At 42.6% G+C, this 20,577-nt stretch overlaps 1 protein-coding gene across 1 annotated transcript in view; it reads left to right on the top strand.

Annotated features, from left to right (window-relative positions):
* Nucleotides 1-20,577, top strand: part of RAB12 (RAB12, member RAS oncogene family) — a 76,861-nt gene that overhangs the window by 44,269 nt on the left and 12,015 nt on the right. The window contains exons 2-4 of the mRNA XM_068237201.1: nucleotides 2,424-2,484; nucleotides 14,908-15,046; nucleotides 17,477-17,566. Coding sequence (XP_068093302.1) covers nucleotides 2,424-2,484; nucleotides 14,908-15,046; nucleotides 17,477-17,566 — 290 coding nt within the window. The remainder of the gene's footprint in view (nucleotides 1-2,423; nucleotides 2,485-14,907; nucleotides 15,047-17,476; nucleotides 17,567-20,577) is intronic.

Here is a 20,577-nt window from a genome sequence, read left to right as displayed (position 1 = left end):
TAGGTGCTCGCAGGATAGGTGTAGCCTGTTGAAGGTGCTCGCATCATAGGTAGCCAAGGATAGGTGTAGCCAGTAGTAGGTGCTCGCAGCATAGGCAGCCAGTGATTTGTGTAGCCAATAGTAGGTGCTCGCAGGATAGGTGTAGCCTGTTGAAGGTGCTCGCATCATAGGTAGCCAAGGATAGGTGTAGCCAGTAGTAGGTGCTCGCAGCATAGGCAGCCAGTGATGGGTGTAGCCAGTAGTAGGTGCTCGCAGGATAGGTGTAGCCTGTAGAAGGTGCTCGCAGCATAGGTAGCCAAAGATAGGTGTAGCCAGTAGTAGGTACTTGCTGTATAGGTTGCCAGGGATAGGTGTAGCCTTTAAAAGGTGCTCGCAGCATAGGTAGCCAGGGATAGGTGTAGCCAGAAACAGGTGGCTGCAGCACAGAGAGCCAGAGGGAGGAAGAAGGGACGCAGCAGCAGGTATAAATACTTACTTGCCGGCAGCAAAGTCCGTCACCGATGTAAGGGCTTCATTCTACTTCATGTTCTTGCATCATCTTGTAGTAGCACCCAGGGGGCGCTGTTTCAAGGAAATGTGATGCAAGAACAGGAAGTACAATGAAGCAAGTACATATAGTTCAGGAGGGAGCTGGCTTCTCGCAAATGAGTATTTGTATCCCCGCCGCTGTTCATGCGCTCCCCGCTGCGTCGCCCCGCCCCTGGTTGCCCCGCCCCTTAAAACCGGTAAACTGAGATTGTGCATGGTATGGTTACCCTGCACAATCAAACTGCGATACATCGTAATACCGGTATATCGCGTCAACCCTAGTGGTGAATGAGGTCAGGTCATAGCTTCATACTGAGTATTGAGAGATGCTCACTAGTTGAAGAATGGCCAGTCCCCTTGCAGCAGCCAGTTTTGTTTTCCGTGTGTGTGTGTATGTATGTATGTATGTATGTATATATATATATATATATGTATGTATGTATGTATATATATATATATATATATATATATATATATATATATATATATATATATATATATATATATATTCGGCGTATAAGACGACTTTTTGAACCCTGAAAATCTTCTGCAAAGTCGGGGGTCGTCTTATACGCCGGGTGTCAGGTGCGGGGTGTTAGTATTGTGGCAGGCAGAGCTTACCGGGTGCAGCAGCCTTGGCAGAAAGGTCCGCTTGTGTCCTCGGTCCTTCTATGTCCTCCACTGTCCCCCGCATCATTTATGTCCACGTCCCCTGTGTTTGAAAATTCAAAGCTGCAATATAATAGCATCTTGCCAGCAGCCGCTCGCATGGATAATACGGCAGCTTCCTGATTCCGGGTCACCTGACTGGTGACGTGCGCTCCACAATTCAGTGTCTTCCTCTTCCTATGCACGTCACCAGTCAGGTGACCTGGAATCAGGAAGCTGCCGTATTATCCATGCGAGCGGCTGCTCGCAAGATGCTATTATAGTGCAGCTTTAAATTTTCAAACACAGGGGACGCGGACATAAATGATGCGGGGGACAGTGGAGGACATAGAAGGACCGAGGACACAAGCGGACCTTTCAAGGCTGCTGCACCCGGTACGCTCTGCTCTGCCTGCCACAATACTGACACCCCGCTCTTTTAACTTTTTTGGCTGCTGCCAAGACAATGTGTCCCAGTGGTGATAGCTTATGGTGAGGCTTCTCGGCAATCGGTTGGTCTTGATGTCCTAAAAATGAAAGTGAATTTGTGCGTCCCTTTTGCATATTTAATGAACTTTCCAACATCAGTCTAAAAAAGTTTTTGTTTTTTTTATGATATTGCACTCCCAAACACCATGAAAAAGGTTGGCTTGCGGAAAATGGCATTTAGGGCAAGAAGGGGTAAAATTGGGATCCGCCAGTTTTCTGAATGTATCCTGGGTCACTTGACTGACTTTCCAAATGGAATTTCTTTGGAATGGCTGCCTCAAATGGGAAAGTTGTGTAACTGAGTAATGGCATAGTTTATTCGCCTTAAAGTTCACCTGAACTGAGGTATGGAGGCGGCCATATATATATATATATTTTTTAAGCTAATACCAGTTGCAAGCATCCTGCTGATCTCTTTGGTTGCAATAGTATATGGACCACATACCTGAAATAAGCATGGGACTAATCCAGACAGTCTTCAGTCAGAGACACCTGATGTGCATGCTTGTTCAGGGTCTATGGCTAAAAGTATTAGACGCAGAGGATTAACAGGACAGCCAGGTAATTTGCATTGTCTAAAGGGAAATAAATGTCAACCTCAATATCCCTCTCACTTTCGGTGTCCTTTAACTAATTATGAAAAATCTGGGTGGGGTTAACTAGGACCTTAGTCACTACTAGGAGTTACCCATGTATTATCTATGCTTCCATTTGCTATTTTATGGCTATATTATTGTTTTCTGTTTTTGTTTTTATAGGTGTCGATTTCAAAATCAAAACTGTAGAGCTAAGAGGAAAGAAAATTAGGTTACAGATATGGTAAGTATGCTAACAGGTATGTTTGGCAAGGTTTTAGTAGTGATGAGTGAAAAAGTCTCCATTCGTGGAGGTGGAAATGTGGGCTTTCAAATCACTCTGCAAGTAGCTGCTATATTACTGCAAACTGATTTGCTAATTTTTTCTGTGATTTTTCTGCCACCTGAGTAGGACTAATTAGCATATTAGTCATTTTTTTCAATCATTATTTGTTTTTACAGTCATGTGGGGTTGATGGTTACCATGCCTTGTGTTCTCAACAGCCTCTGTGGAAGTATGCAAAGCTTCTGCTGGCCACACACAGGCTCTTATTCAATGCAATTTTCTTCTCAGAGGAGATCATTTTTTGCATAGATATTAGTATGCCGCCAGTGACCTGGGCGCAGGGTAAGCCACATGACGGCTCACCCTGCTGCTGCTCAAATCATCGGCGGCGTTCAATACTTTTTTTTTTCCCCATGAGTTGTAGCAACTTGGAGGGGGATGTAATTCGGGGGTTGGTGATCACTGGGACCTCGAATGACCCTCACCTGCATAGATTTGAAATCGGCACCGGTAGACTTGGGCGCAGGATACAGCCGGTATATGGCTGATCTTGCTCCTGGAGTCCGGGCCGTGTTAATTACTATTCCCCCTCCAGGCGGCCATGGATGTTGGGGAATGATATAATTCGGCTTCCAGCCATTGCTGAATGCCGAATTATTGTGTTTTTTTAAGCAACTTCGGCTCAGTCTTCTGACGGCGCCGACATTACTCACTGAGTGCCGCTGTAGATGTAATTCCCTTTATAGTCTATGGTGGCGCCGCCTGCGCCCAAATCTAGCAGCGCTGAAAAAGCACTGCTCCGTCTCACCTGCCCCGCGCACTATAGCATTACTTCTGTAGTGGCGCCTAGTTTTGGTGCTGTGTGTGTGCAAATCCACCTGATTTATTTTTTTTTTTAATCTTTTTTTTAGATAACTTCTCAGCCCTCTGCAACTAAAAAAAATACCAAAAATTAGGTGAAAAAGTTCTGTGAAAATTATTCTGAATGCTTTTTTTCTTGCTGGTGGCTCAAAAGGCATTATTATTGATAAGGTGTTAGAATATCACCTAAGAGAAAAGTGTATTGAATAGCGGCCACGGAATCTAATAATTCATTGATTTTCTTTGATTCTACCAAAATCTGATCCTAACTTTTAGAGAGCTCAGACCTGATGGATCTTCTAAGCAGTTTATTTTGCAGATAATTTGATGATTTCTAATTTTGAGGGGGTCAGTCAGCAGATCGTATTGTCCCAGGAATAGATGTCGCACCACAGGGAAAAAAAAGATCTTTGAGCTACTACTGATTTATACAGCTGTGATAGCAAAGACCATAATTGGGAAATGGAAACGTAATTTTCTCCACAAAGAGATTAGGTGGAGCTTAGATTGAAGCTCAAGTTCACTTGAAACTAACTGATTTGTTTTTGGTGGATACTCCGTCAGGCAGAAAACCAATGGACAATGCATCATAGAATGGATGAAACCTTCATCAAGTGCTACCATGTCAAAGTAGACTGACAACTGCATGAATAGATCATCTCCTTAGAGGCCTGTGACTTTACTACTTTGGCTCCCACAGCGATTTTCCCATTGTATTTATTGTAAAAGTTATGAATCTTGCTGCTGGCCTTTCATATCCTCTCTTTTCCTCCACCCTCCCAAGCATGAATGATTGTGCCATAGATGTGTCATTATGTGCTGACATTGTGAAATCCTTATCTTTGTGTGGATGTGACTTCAAAAGAGAGGTTCTGGGCTGGAAGAAAAGTACAAAAGGAAACGCCAAGAGCGCCAATATAGTGTTGTAATTAAAGCACTTAGATATTGGCTATAAAGAGTGCTACTTACAAAGGTGGTTTGCTAGACACATACATATGGAGAATTCCATCTCCTTGCAGAGTCAGGAACTTCTTCTCAGTATTTTTCTGTCGCTTTCGAGAAAAACAACAAAAAAGTCAGCTGGATATAATACCAATACCAGGGGGACCCATAAACTATGGGCAAACTGAGATAGGTGGGAGGAGATATCCCAGGAAGGTGAATTGTAAATTAGATAAAAACCATCTTACTTCAGACAAGATATAAAGGTTAAGATAACATTAGACACAAAACCTACGCATTTCGCTGGTCCTACCCGCTTAGTACAGTGTCTTTGCAAACAACTTCCGAATATTGTACTGAGAGGAAAGACATGCCGTATATACTCGCAAGCAAGCCGACCCGCATATAAGCCGACCCCCAACGTTTACCTGAAAAACCAGGAAAAAAATGATTGACCCTCATATAAGCCGGGGTAGGAAATGCTGGCCGCGTGATTCGCCCCCAATGTGTCCCAGTATAGCTAGTATAGTGCCCAGTATGGGTAGGTAGTGCCTCAGTATAGCTAGTAAAGTGCCCAGTATAGCTAGTATAGTGCCCCAGTATAGCTAGTATAGTGCCCCAGTATAGCTAGTGCTCATGATAAATGGTAGGTAGTGCTCAGTATAGCGCCCCAGTATGGGTAGCTCGCCCCACGGCGGCTGCTGTGTGATGAGGGAGGAAGCCGTAGACAGAGCGGCTTCCTGTAGCGGCGATGTGTATCACCGTTACTATGGGAACCGCTCTCTACAACTTCCTCCCTCATCACACAGCAGCAACCGTGGGGCGAGCTGCTGTGAATTATTTACACGGGGCGAGCAGGAGACGGAGAGGGGAATATAGGAAGCCGCCGGGTAAGCTAATAGCAGAGGGGGGGGGGGGGGGGGGGCAATCGCGGACCAACATGACTTCGAAAGCAAGTCGACCCCCCCCCAACTTTTGGCCCACTTTTTGGGGGTCAAAAATTCGGCTTGCTTGCGAGTATATACGGTAATATATAGAGTCCTAAGGACAGCCGTGTGCAGTACAGATATAAATGTTTGCTCAAGTAGCAAAAGGCAATGTATCAATATTAAAATAACCCCCCCCCAACCGGATTATGTGGGAGGTACTAGTGTAAACGACTCCGGTGTGCTGGGGTCCTTGCTGTACCCCCACCTCCCCATGTGTACGCCTCAGGGAGGGGTGTAGCTATCCAGCACACAAGGTGGGACAAGGAGAGCCTAATACAACTGGGTGAGTAGATAAGTCCGAGGCGCAGTGTTATCAGCCACCTCAGGTTCTGTGTGATACTGCTCACAGCAGTTGCTGAAACATACTGGGAAAGACATTCAGGGATGCATATATACAGTATACAGTGACACAACTTTTGTCTTTGCAGACAGTCATTTCGGCTGTTATATGTGTGATGGGTGCTTCGTAAGAGAAGTCTGGGGAGACACCTTAGCGTCCCCGATTATAGACCAGCAGGTTATGTTTGCTGTAAGAAATGAAGAGGAAATCCCATTTTGTGGAGTAGCAGACATTTGACTATTTTCACATAAACAAGCCATGGCCAAGGATTTGCCCTTTCCAACCTGTACACATTTACAGATGCTAGTAACAGTAGTGACCTCATCAATAATATGTGGACTGTATTTTTCTAACTCCGATATGTGACATTTATTACGTGTACACATATTGTAAGAATATACTGTATCTTGGCATTGGCACTTAGAATTAATAGCTTTAGATATTATCCCTAATGGGTGTTCCACGTGCTATTGCTTGCACGTTTGCTTTATTGCTCTGTAGTGTTTTCTGGCATGTTATGTTATTAGTGTGCTGGAATGGCACAGTGTGACTGTTCTGGTAACATGTGTAATGCTAGCAGGCTCTGCTGCAGTCCTTAGATTCCTGCAGTAAATTAAAGTCATGTGTTGGTATCCCCTTACCAGTTGCTGCTCCAGTGAGAGGGCTGCTAGGAAGTAAACAATGGTTCTTATTACTGCAGGGTAAGATATGAACATAAATCTGTCAGAGCTATTGCATCACAGATGCGTTTGTACTCTTCATGCCTATGGAGATTTACCCATCAAAGTGGAAGTCCGCACTGCCTCTTAGGGTAAATCTTGTTTTATTAATATCAAAAAAACAAACACATTAAAAAGAACCAATAGGCAAGACAGTCCGCTGTTTCGGGCTCCTGCCCTTCTTCATGTTGCCAGGTTCTGAATACATGTTCAAACACAACACATATATATACACCAGAGTAACCAATCAAATCAAGTGTTCAAAAGAGAGGACCTGATGGGGAACTACTCATTTAAATACAAAACTCCTCCTCTCCATATATCTCTATGGGGGACTAATATCTATTGATAACACATTAAGTATATAAGTAATAGACTTTAATCTTACTCAAAATTAGTCACATATACCTGTATTCAGTACCCCCATACATCATAGTGTTCATCTGGCTATAGATCGCATCTATTCCATTAAGGCGACGTATCGCTGGTTTGTAAATAAACAAACCCCCGTGGTCACTACCCAATCCAAATGTTATACGTGTCCGCGTCATAGTCGGAAGTACTCCCATATCACGCTATCACTCCAAACCAACCATTCAGGAGAAAGAGCGTCAAATGACGCATATGATGCGGCCTAATGTCCGCATACAGAAGCATGCCGACCAATAAGATTGTGCGTAGCCCGCCGGCCAGTTATATGGCACCAACACGGCCATGCGAGCGCGTGAAAACCGCCGATCAAATGCCCCACCAGGGCAATGCCGCATACAACGCGCCTAGCGTACGCATACAAAAGTATGTTGGTCAATAGGATCCCGCGTAACTCGCCGGCCAATCACATAATGTTAATGCGGATATATGAACGCGTAAAAACCGCCGTTCAAACGCCAAATAGCAAAGATGCAGAAACTCCCCAGGGCAAAGTACCACCATGCCAAAGGGGAGAATATGCATCACAGAAATACACATGTTCCAGACTAGACATAATTTAAAATGGCAAATGCGATAACATATCACCAAAGGAACACTCATTAGTATTGATTGTAATACTCTAAGATTTAAAAAGAAATTAATATAACTAAGACCCCTACGTGAACTCTTTAAATAAACATATATACAGTATGAGCAAACCAACTACCAATCCATGCGGGAAGTGTACACAAGGGCCTCCTCATAGAGGCCTATGTAAAGATTAGCATACACTGGGGCCACACTCGACCCCATGGCTGTACCCCTGCATTGTAAATAGAAATTGTCGTTAAAGAGAAAATCTCTCTTAGAATAATATTCAACATATTAACCAAGAATGATCTCTGGGCACCACCATAGTCAGAATATGCAAACAGGTAATGTTCGATCGCCTCCACACCCCCATCATGAGGGATGGAGGTGTAGAGGGTCTCGACATCAAGTGTGACAAGCAGCCAATCATCACTGACATCATCTAATTTGCCAATCTCACTCAAAAAATAGCCAGTATCTCTAACATAGGACGGTAAACAGCTAACATAAGGCTGGAGAATACGATCTAAAAATCTCGCCATAGGGGAAAAAATAGAATCTGTGGCTGCCACTATTGGTCGACCGGGGGGGAGGAGTGGATTCTTGTGGATCTTGGGCAATGTGTACATCAATGGAGTGGATGGATGCCGATTAATAAGAAAGTGAGAAACATCATCACCAATGAGGCCACTATTCAGGGCTCCATTCACCAAGTTCTCAATCTTTTTCCATAATTGACAAAATCGGGTTACAATCCAATTTTCTGTACACATCATAATTGGATAGTTGATCATTAATTTCCTTAATGTAATAATCCCTGTCCATAATGACCACTGCTCCCCCCTTGTCTGCTGGACGTATAATGGCCTCCAAACCTCTCAAGGCCTTTCTCTCCTCTGAAGTTAGATTATGATTAACCAAATATTCACCCTTCTTGGTAGATTTCTCTACTCTTTTTAAATCATTAGTCACCCGTTTAATAAACAAATCAATAGCAGGGTGACTACTAGGTGTGAATGCACTTTTATTGCGAAGGCCAACTTCTTTTAGAGAAAGGCTATTCTCATTAGAGGGTGCTGTAAACCTAAAAATGGGGTCAGATCGGGGAGTCCCATTTGATCGGCGGTTTTCACGCGCTCGCATGGCCGTGTTGGTGCCATATAACTGGCCGGCGGGCTACGCACAATCTTATTGGTCGGCATGCTTCTGTATGCGGACATTAGGCCGCATCATATGCGTCATTTGACGCTCTTTCTCCTGATTGGTTGGTTTGGAGTGATAGCGTGATATGGGCGTACTTCCGACTATGACGCGGACACGTATAACATTTGGATTGGGTAGTGACCACGGGGGTTTGTTTATTTACAAACCAGCGATACGTCGCCTTAATGGAATAGATGCGATCTATAGCCAGATGAACACTATGATGTATGGGGGTACTGAATACAGGTATATGTGACTAATTTTGAGTGAGATTAAAGTCTATTACTTATATACTTAATGTGTTATCAATAGATATTAGTCCCCCATAGAGATATATGGAGAGGAGGAGTTTTGTATTTAAATGAATAGTTCCCCATCAGGTCCTCTCTTTTGAACACTTGATTTGATTGATTACTCTGGTGTATATATATATATGTGTTGTGTTTGAACATGTATTCAGAACCTGGTAACATGAAGAAGGGCAGGAGCCCGAAACAGCGGACTGTCTTGCCTATTGGTTCTTTTTAATGTGTTTGTTTTTTTGATATTAATAAAACAAGATTTACCCTAAGAGGCAGTGCGGACTTCCACTTTGATCTATAACTACTAATCTCTGTGGTATCCGGAGACAAGTCCTGCACACCTCACCCCCTTTCCTTTGATTAAGGGTGGTATGCCAGAAGAGTGCGATTGGCTCTTTCTTATATATGGAGATTTACCCAACAGTGAGTAAAAATTGGCCTTAAAGGACCACCACAGTATTGCCAAAAATCTTTTACATGGAGAAGATAGACTACAATATACATATGACTATGGTAGGGATTAAATTGTGAGCTCCTCTGAGGGACAGTTAGTGACAAGACTATATACCCTGTAAAGCACTGCGGAAGATGTCGGTGCCGTATAGATACTAACTAATAATATGTGAATTTGCCTCACATTAAAGTGCGCTAAATTACTTATTTCCCATGCCGCTGTCACTTACAGTAGTTTGTGAAAATCTGACAGGTTTTGGACTAGACTATACACTGGTGGAGACGCCCTGATCTTCATAATTTTAATCCATAAATGTCCCTAATCTTACAGCACCTGCCACATGAGTTAATTATATGGAGTGTGTATGTGTGTGTCAGGTGGTCGTGTACAAACAAAATGTATGGAAAGGAGGAGAGCAGAGGATGTGGAGTCTCTCAGCCACTGATTCAGTTAACCTTTCCTCCAGAGTTTTCTCTCTGGGGCCCATATGCAATTTAAAAAAAAAAAAAAAGTACCCAAAAGTTGTGAAAAGTACTATCAAAATCATTTTGAGTATGTTCTTGCTTGCTGGTGGTTTCATGAGGAACTGTAGTGAAAATAGTATAATTAATAGAATTGCTTATTTATTTTTTACAATATTCATTTATAAATGATTTACTCAGTTTGTCCGTTGTAAAATCTTTCCTCACCCCCATTTACATTCTGAAATGTTTCACAGGTGGCGACATCTTTAGTTATGTCTGTGCATAGAATAGAACGCTCAGTAAACGAAAATTTTGCAAAGGGTGATACTGTATGCTTGGCAGTTGTAGATGTCACTTATGATCTGTTGGAGAAAAGGTTATGATTTCCTGTGGGAAAGGGGATATCAGCTGCTAATTGCGACGACGTTCAATCCAAGGTTAAAGTTCCTCTTTAAAATGTATTTTTTGATAAGGTGTGAAAATATCACCTAGGTGAAAAGTCAGGAGAAAAAGTAAATTGCATATGGGCCTGGATGTCAACTCATCATATACGTTTCCAGTCCGTGGAAACGTATGCCCAGCTGGAGCTTACCTACTCCAATTTCCCCCGTTCGGTCCATGATCCGGTTTTTTTTAATGAATCAATTCATTTAAAGGATACCACAGCCCACAGGCTGTGGTAAAATAAATGCAGCATGTGTAGGGGAAAAAAAGGACATACTCACCGCTCCCCTTGCTCCCAGCCGTCGGGTCCCGCTCGTCTGCTACAGCTTCCGGGACCGGCCGACTCATCTGACCCCTGACCCGGACATACTGCACTGCGCATGCGCAGTATGTCCAATCATCTTCCCTTCTGCCGTCGCATCATGGCGGCAGAAGATCGGACACTCCCCCGCCTCCTCCCTGCCCAGCGTGTGCGCTCCACTAATCAAGCTAGCGTGACATGCTAGCTGGAGTCACACTGGGAGCGGCGATTTGGAGAGAGAGTGGAGGGGGAGTGAGTTGGGATGGACGGGAAGCCGGCACTTATTATGAAAGTGCCCGCTTCCCGTCCATCCCAACTCACTCCCCCTCCACTCTCTCTCCAAATCGCCGCTCCCAGCGTGACTCCAGCTAGCATGTCACGCTAGCTTGATTGTCCGATCTTCTGCCGTCATGATGCGACGGCAGAAGGGAAGATGATTGGACATACTGCGCATGCGCAGTGCAGTATGTCCGGGTCAGGGGTCAGATGAGTTGGCCGGTACCGGGAGCTGTAGCAGACGAGCGGGACCCGACGGCTGGGAGCCAGGGGAGCGGTGAGTATGTCCTTTTTTTTCCCCTACACATGCTGCATTTATTTTACCACAGCCTGTGGGCTGTGGTATCCTTTAAAAGCGCCAAACTTCCCATCACTACGCGTCACTGCCTGCAATGCCGCCCTCTATACTTTGGAGGGTGGCATTGCAGGCACTGACACTATTGATGGGAAGTTCGGCTGTTTTCAATGATTCATTTGAATTGATTCATTAAAAAGAACCGGTTCATGAACCGAAGGAGGGAAATAAAAGTAGGTAAGCTCCTGCTCGCTCCCATTATATAATGTAACAATTTTTGCGGCATGTAACTGGAAGGGGTAGCGGGGACGGGGGACCCAGGTGAGGGAGGGAGGGGGCGCCCCGCCGACCACTGTCACCCCCGTCCTGTCTGCTATACTGCTCCAGCATGGCAGCTGCCTCTCCCAAATGGCTGGGCATATGTTTCCACGGACTGGAAACAAATGCTACAAAAAAGGCATTTTTAGGAAACAACGGGAGGAAGAAGAAAAAAGTTTACAAGAACGGATCCGTTTAAAATGGATCCGATCTGCAACGGACCTAGTGTGGACCTAGTCTAATAACTCTTTTCTTACCTTCTGTTCAGTACTTTTTTTTTTTTTTTCTTGAAGTTGAACAATTATTCTGTAGATATAAGTTGACAATACAGGCCCATATACAATTTACTTTTTCTCCTGACTTTTAACCTAGGTGATATTTTCATACCTTGTCAAAAAATACATTTTAAAGAGGAACTTTAACCTCTGATTGAAGTTCCTCCCAATTAGCAGCTGATATCCCTTTTCCCACAGGCTCCAAGAATATTAATATACACTACTGCATCATAATGTAACATGAAGCCAGGAACCGCATAAAACAAACCGTGGCTGGGACAGACAGTGAAGCAGGTGAAGAAGCTTTGATATCGCCAAAGCATTGCATATCTGTAAAGTGACAAATGTTAATCTCAATTAAAATACACCAAATAGCTCAGCATACTCCAGCCATGGATCCCAAGTTTTTTTCTGAAAATGTTCCATGTGATCATAAGTAATTGCCATTTGCTCATATATCAGGAGTCTATGGACTCTAGTCATGACCGGGTCAAGAACCAATTCAGGTTTCTTCCACTAGGATGCAAGGTACGATTTTGATGTTATGAATTGAATTAAGCTATGGGCTGGATACAATGGCCTCAATTAACCAAGCTTATCTCCTGTCTTTAATAACGTTTCTAGAGTTATCACCATGGTGATGAGGCATGTAGTATTCAGGAAACATTTTACCTCAGGCAAACGGCCTAATGTTAACTCTTCTGTCTTTAAAGCCAATGGGAATCATCTTTAAAAAAAATAAAAAAATAAATCACATGGACGTGTTTAAAATGTTGTTCTATGTTACCTTATTGTGTTTTCGCCGCTCCCCTGCTTCTGGATCCGGTCAGTCTTCTCCGAAGATCGGTGCCTGTGTTCGGCAAGATGGCCGCCAACCTTTTTGTTTATGTTCCGGGGTCAGCAGCCTCTTTCTTTCAACTGTCTACCAAGCGCTGGTGTAGAGAGACACAGTGTTGGGCATACCGCTAAGGAGGTTAACTCCAGCATGATCTTAGGGCCTGTTTCCACTACACGCAGATTGGATGCAGAATGGATGCAGAAAAACTGACTCCAATGAATGTCTATGGGCCTGTTTCCACTAAACGTGATTTTTCTGATGCAGATTTTCCCATAGGCATTCATTGGAGTCAGTTTTTCTGCATCCATTCTGCATCCAATCTGCGTGTAGTGGAAAGAGAATTGAGGCCAATATGTTGTTTTTTTTTCTAGCCCAGAGGAAAAACAGCTGGGTGTTTAGTGATTGGGCAGTCTAGGACTTGGGAAATAAAAGTGGCCACTTTATTCCAGAATGAGACCACCCTGGGGCAGTCCCACCTTATGTGAAATAATGGATGTTGGGAATTTTAATGCAATTTGTTTGCAACTTTCCTTCCATCATGCCTGTAGTTATCAGCATGATTATATATTACATTACATTTCAGTTCATTATTCTCTCTATTCACCTTTTCACATCTTTGGTGTTCTGCTTGGAAGATCAGTCAAGCTGTTTGTCTATTACATCACATTCATCACATGCCTGCTTTCTTCATCTGTTGAATAACTCTGTAGTAAAACTATGTCACTAATTCCGATTACTGCGCCTAGTTATTAATGTCACTGTATTGCTTTCTAACATCTCCATCCACTCACTGTTTAGTTTTGTAATGTCACCTTGTGCTTTTTTTACATCCTACTGACTAAACTGGCATTTTCTCAGCGGCTTCACCAGTCAGCTAGAATGTTAAGCCATGTCTTGGTCCTACATCTGTGTGTCCTTATGTGGAATGCTGTTGTCACGTGGCTGGTTGTCTAACACCATTTGCTAGAGAAGATGTCTGCTGACTCCTTGCAAGGTAACAATGCTTCTGTACACTGTTACATCTACCACTGCATTAAGAGCATGTGCGTGGCGCTTTGGAAATAAAGAATATTAATATTTTAACTACATTTACGGCGTGATTGGACATGCATAGATCTGCCCTCCTGAGGCTGTTCCCTCTGATGGTCTCTCAATAAACAAGTGCTTGGGTGACCTTAGATTTCAGATGTTTACACTGTGTGGGTGATAGGAGTAGGGAGCTACAGGTGGCCACCTCTAGTGTTGGAAGATCCTCCAACAAGGTTTTCTGAATAATATGATTTACAAGGGATGAGTGGAAGATTCTCATAACATGGCAGTATCCACTGACCCTTGAAGTAGAAGCCATGGTAATGAAAACCAATATGTGCTAATCGATTAGAGTAGAGCTATGTGGATTTCCAATTGTGTTAGTTACCAGGCAATACATAGCCTTTTTGTTAGATCTTGGCTTGGCTTCCACTTACTAAGCTGAGGTTTGGAATCCTTTTCACTAGGCCATATTTAGGTTTTTTTCCTCCGATCTTTTGGTTGGTGGTACTTGCAAATGTTCATAGGCATGATATCATCACATTCAGACAGATTGACCAGTACTCCTCTAATTTCTATAAATCAGCCTTTGAACCTTAGCTTAGTAAATACATACCTTAGTATGTATTTCTGGTAGCCTGATTGTATCCACAGACAAGAGATGATGGTTATTAATAATGGATGGGTTGAATGATGAACCTGCATCTGTTGCTTAGCATGCTTTTGTCCAAAAAAATGCTGCCATTCCTAATAGTAAGCCAGTGCTAGCATAGTCTACTCTTGGCTCTCCCTCTCATCTCCATATATAAACTGGAATTCTCATCCGTGCTGATCCTTCCAATTTATGGAGTAGTCAGTTGGTAGGACAGCCGGAGAATGGTCAGTTAGTGCCTACATGTTCCATGACCCTGTACCTTCTTTGGGCAGCTATAAAGTTCAACCAACGAGGGAAACCTTATTGCTTTGGTGATTTATTTTTTACAAGCATAATATCAGGTACAGTGAAATCATCAACTGATGAAAATTTAAGTTGCAAGTAAATCTGTATGAGTGCTGATAGAAATGTGCTTGCATAAACACCAGTAGACTCAATAAAGACAGACTTTTGTACTGAGATTTCTTACATTGCAAATAGGCATCGCTCAATAATTACAGTGTGTGTTGTGATTCTTGTGCCAGCATATCCGAGCTGTTAGCATATGTTCTTACAAATCAGGCTTTGTCTTGCTCGGCATGAGTAGGTGCGACTGTGAATGCTAATTTTTTTTCTGTCTGATTTATTCTGTTTGTTTTTTTTTTTTCTACTATTAATTACTTATGTTTTTGTAGGGACACAGCTGGCCAAGAGCGATTCAACAGCATTACCTCGGCTTATTATAGGAGTGCTAAGGGAATCATATTAGTATATGATATTACCAAGGGTGAGACGTTTGATGATTTACCAAAATGGATGAAGATGATTGATAAGGTATGCTTGTCAAAGCAGAGTACAGTCTTTCCATAGCCCAAAACAATGCTAACCTTATACATGGGATATCATTGAGCTTATTTTGCCTTCTTTTACACTTTCGTAGTAGTCAGGCAATTTATTTTAGCTCCACAAAAATGATAGTCAAATATTCTAGGCAGAATTAGATGATGGTAGTAATCAGTCTCATGACCAGTCACTATAGAAACATACAGGCTTAGTTTAGCCATGATTGAATGCTATTTCCAAACTAGATTGGATGGGGGTTAGGAGCTGTGACTACATATGTTACAGACTTGCTGGATAGATCCATCTCAGATGATGTATATTTCTTCCATGTATTGATGGAATACTACAGACATCCAGTTGTCATTTATTCACACCATGTACTTAAATTTGGCTGCAATAATTATCTGTTGGCAGTGTTGCTTTTTGGCAAACTGCCAGTTCTAATAATTATTAGTAATTTTTGAGTTAAAGATTAACTGTTAGGCATACAATCCAAAATCAATTCTCTATTTCTGTATGGTAAATAAAATGATGCTAAACAGGCAATCCAAAAGTTCACAATCAATCTTTTATTTTCCAGTAGAATAATCAGTCCCCATTTTCCCTGCTCTTATGTTGTACATCAGCTGCAAAAGAGAAGTTGCAGTGCATTCTGAAGGGGGGGGATTCTCCTTTACTTTCCTCCCCTTCTCGGCATACACAGCTAATTCAGCCTGATTGGCTGAAGCCTCTATCACTCCTACCCCTCTTCCTCTATGGCCGCTTTCGTGTGCCACTGTCTGCCCCCTCCCCGCACTCCAGCCGCATCTATGGGGACCCCCGCATCCATGGGAATCCCCCTGGCCCTGCACCACATACATAGGGATTCCTCCTGCATTTACCCTTTATCTCGCAGGATCCCTGCTCCTCCCACAGTGTTACAGAGCTTAACGGGGGAAGAATAAATGCAGCGCACAGACTTACCTCAACTTGGTTCTAGGCGCTGGAGTTCCCGGCTATACTCTCTGCATTACCGCTGATGCTGCAAGATAGAGGGTAAACGCAGGGGGAATCCCCATGGATGTGGTAGCAGGGCCGGGGGAGCGTTCCCATGGATGCGGGAGTGCCCATAGATACAGCGCTCTCTAATGCTGTGGGGAGGTGAGTAAGGGAGGAAATTACATCCGTATTGACTTCAGCCGGAGGGACCCAATATGGCCCTCTTTATTTTACTATATAAAATTCACTGAAATCAAAACGTGGACAGTGTAATACATTTGTTATGTAAGTAGAGAAAGTATTTATCTACTTAGCTATGTGTTGTTTTTTTTTCATGGCATAGTATGACTGCTCCTACTGTTCCTCTTCAAGGTGTTTTATAAAAATGACTTCTTGTGATGCTGTGATGTGGTGTAACAGTCATCTTAAATACTCCATGCAAACGTCAATACCTATGAACTGATACCCCTTCTCCCTTTCTTGTACTAGTCCCCACATCTATTATCTGTGCCTTTAACCACAATCATGTGAATTGTCAGGTTACATATTTCTAATTAGGTGGCCATACACCTGTCTATTTTCTTTTTCCCACTGACAACCAGCTGCTTTGATCATTTGATTGAATTGGCTAGAAATCAATGCCGCAATCTATTCCCAATCGAACAATTTCTGGGTGTTGATCACGGTGAATGGAAGATTTTGCGTGAAGCTCAGGAGCATGGCGTTGATTTTGGACCAACCGACACAGTAGCTGAACTACTGTAAACTGTCCACCAACCCTTTCTTCCCTCCACCGCCAGGGCTTCTTCCTGACTCTTCACTTCTGGGGAGTTGTGTATCATGTGACTAAACCCTAGAGTCTAAATACTAGAGGCATCTAGTGTCCATGTAAGGTATATGCCATGGTGCCCTTAGTGTTTAGCCTCTAGTGTTTCGCCACAGAACTCCCTCTCCCCAGGAGTGAAGAGACAAGGAGAAGCCCCTGTGGCGAAAGGAGAAAACACAAGAGAAAGTGTAGGCAGGCAAGAGTAGCTCCAATGCCCCTACACTCTGCAGGCAGTGTGCACAGACCCGGCTGGCAGTGCGCACAGAAAGTCTGTACAGTGTGTGGAGGGACTCGGATAGATCTGTCTCTGATCAGATAATTATCTGAGATGGATCTATTTGAAAGCCATATTGACCAGTGTATGAGCATAGAGCATTTATTTACAAAACACTCTAGTTGCACGTTGCATATCAATTTTGTCTTTTTAAAATCTTGCAATTGGGATAGCATCTTACAGATCTAGATAGGACAAGAAGATTCACCTAATGGAGTCCTTTCATGTTTCACAAAGGAGTTTCTAGCCACAATAGGAACCAAATGCCAATAAGTGAAAGCACGTCCAAATACAATGATATTAATTAATTGTATTTATTAATGATTTTGTTGTCTTTATTTAGTATGCCTCTGAAGATGCAGAACTTCTTTTAGTTGGGAATAAGCTGGACTGTGAAGTCGACAGGGAAATTACCCGACAACAAGGAGAAAAGGTAAACCCCATAAAGCAGACCATTGTGGTGATATCCATGTGCACAAGCTCCAACTTATCCAACTGCACAAGCCTTCAATAATGGCCTACTGTAGCACAGCAAGGTGGTGGCTACATTCTACATTTAGGGTTTATTGGGCCATCTGTATGAATTTAACCACTTTACCCCCGCCCGTACGGATTTCTCCGTCCCTTTTTCCATCCTTTAACCCCCAGGGACGGAGAAATCCGTACTTTGCGCACTCCCGCCGCTGCCCGCTCTCCCGCTCGTAAACACGCCGCCGGCCGCTCGTAAACACGCCGCTCGCCCGGAGATCAATGAACGGGAAAATCCATTCCCGTTCGTTGATCTAAGCCCCGCAATGATCCGCTGCTCTCCGATGAGCAGCGCGATCATTGTGAAAAAAAAACACACTTACCCAGCCTCCTAGTACTTCCTCCAAGAGTCCGGAAGGACGCTTGGAGGTCGCATTAAAACAAAAAGTTACTGTGGCCATCTTGTGGCCAAATAGTAAAACTACACCCTAAACATTTTTTACATACAAATAAATTACTTTCATACAAATAAATTACTTTTACACAAAAAATTAACTCATTACCTCCCACACTCCCAATTTTTTTTTTTTTTTTTTGTAATTAAAAAAAAAATAAAAAATGTACAATAAAAAAAAATACATAAATAGTTACCTTAGGGACTGAACTTTTTAAATATTTATGTCAGGAGGGTACAACACTGTTACTTTATAAACTATGGGCTTGTAATTAGGGATGGACGCAAAACTGAAAAAAATGCACCTTTATTTCCAAATAAAATATTGGTGCCAAACATTGTGATAGGGACATAATTTAAACGGTTTTATAACCGGGACAAAAGGGCAAATACATTTCATGGGTTTTAATTACAGTAGCATGCATTATTTAAAAACTATAATGGCTGAAAACTGAAAAATAATAATTTTTTCCCACATTTTTTCCTATTTTCCCATTAAAACACATTTAGAATAAAATAATTCTTGGCATAATGTCCCACCTAAAGAAAGCCTAATTGGTGGCGGAAAAAACAAGATATAGTTCATGTCATTGCGATAAGTAATGATAAAGTTATAGACGAATTAATGGAAGGAGCGCTGAAAGGTGAAAATTGCTCTGGTGGTCAGGGGGTAAAACCCCTCAGTGGTGAAGTGGTTAAAACATTCTGAAGGTTTCCATTCCAGTCCTAATGTGAGCAGGCAATGCACAGATATCAGATAACACATGTACTTTTATTGCTTTTTAAAGAAAAGAGTAGCTTCTTAACTGATCAGGAATGATTCTAGGAGGGCACATGGTTGTAAGAGACTAAGCAACCATAAATGTAGATAAACAGCCATGGTTATGTAGCCTGGGCTGTTGTTTTAAAACACTTATTCACTGTAGTGTGGTTTTGTAGGTAAACTAATATCACTTAGGCTTGGTTCACACATAAATCTTTACATTTCCATCTAGTCCTGTCAGTTTTTCATTAGTTCTCCATCAGTTTTACTTGACAGGATTGGAACTGTACACTTCTTATGTGTGAATACAGCCATAGAAAACTTATATAAAACTGACAGAACTGGAGTGGAAATATACACCTTTTATGTGTGATCCAAGCCTTAGAAAACTCGCACAAAACTGATGCAAAACTGACAGGACAGGACTGGACCAGAAAAGTACAGATTTATGTGTGAACCAAAGCCATAGAAAACTGATGCCAACTGTTAAAAACTGACAGAACAGGACTGAACACCATTTATGTGTGAACCAAGCCTTAGTGCGCCTGCATAAGTGGACTGCAACATTGTACATCTATTGTCTGCAATCCTTTTTAACCAATTCAGCTTACTGACAATTTTGATATCTCAGCTGTGTTGCTCTTGATACAGTAATAACCTTTTCATTACTTGTGACATATTGTTTTGGAAGGTTTTTTTTTTTTTCAAGCCAAGCTTTCTCTGGGTAAAATTTTCTTCTTCCCAAAAAAATATTTTGTAGTAATTTAAAAGGGAAGACCTAGAAGTAAATGCAGAAAATACACTTTTTATTTTTCATCATTCCCAAATGACCCTGCTGTGAAACATCTTAAAATATATTCTTTAGCGCTTCCTGGTTAAATTGATGCCCCATATGCCTTTTTCATTACCAGTTGGTCATGTAGCGGACCATTATTCCCAGCATGCATGTCTGTAGATATCTGATCCAACTTCTAGGGTGACAGTACAGGGGGGCCCCGATACTCTACAGATGCAATACTAGGCAACAGCAGAGAGATGTCTCCAAACTCCAAAACATAGCATCCGATTGCTATGGGGAAAAGTCATTGAAGATATGTACACATCTTAAAGGGAACCTTAACTGAGAGGGATATGGATGTTTCCTTTTAAACAATACCAGTTGCTTGACAGTCCTGCTGATCTCTGTGGTTGCAGTAGTAGCTGAATCACACAGCTGAAACAAGGATGCAGCTAATCCAGTCTGACTTCAGTCAGAGCACCTGATCTGCATTCTTGTTGAGGGGCTGTGGATAAAAGTAGACACACAGAATCAGCAGGAGAGTCAGGCAACTGGTATTATTTTAAAAGGAAAAAATCCATATCCTTCTCAGTTTAGGTTCCCTTTAGGGCTAGTTACAGGTGACAAAGGGATTCATGGTCTAGGTAGGTGTTAGTCTGAAGTCTCTTTTTTTTTACCTTCTTTTGTTTAACTATCCTCTTCAGCTTTAAAGAGAACCCGAGGTGGGTTTGAAGAATATTATCTGCATACAGAGGCTGGATCTGCCTATACAGCCCAGCCTCTGTTGCTATCCCAAACCCCCCTAAGGTCCCCCTGCACTCTGCAATCCCTCATAAATCACAGCCACGCTGCTGACAAACAGCTTGTCAGAGCTGGCTGTGTTTATCTCTATAGTGTCAGTCTGCTGCTCTCCCCGCCTCCTGCAGAACTCCAGTCCCCGCCTGCATCCCTTCCCTCCCTGCTGATTGGAGGGAAGGGACG

Source organism: Hyperolius riggenbachi, chromosome 5 (assembly GCF_040937935.1).
Source record: "Hyperolius riggenbachi isolate aHypRig1 chromosome 5, aHypRig1.pri, whole genome shotgun sequence".
NCBI classification, from domain to species: domain Eukaryota; kingdom Metazoa; phylum Chordata; class Amphibia; order Anura; family Hyperoliidae; genus Hyperolius; species Hyperolius riggenbachi.
The sequence above is the reverse complement of the archived record's forward strand: the minus strand, read 5'-3'. Positions and strand labels throughout refer to the sequence as shown.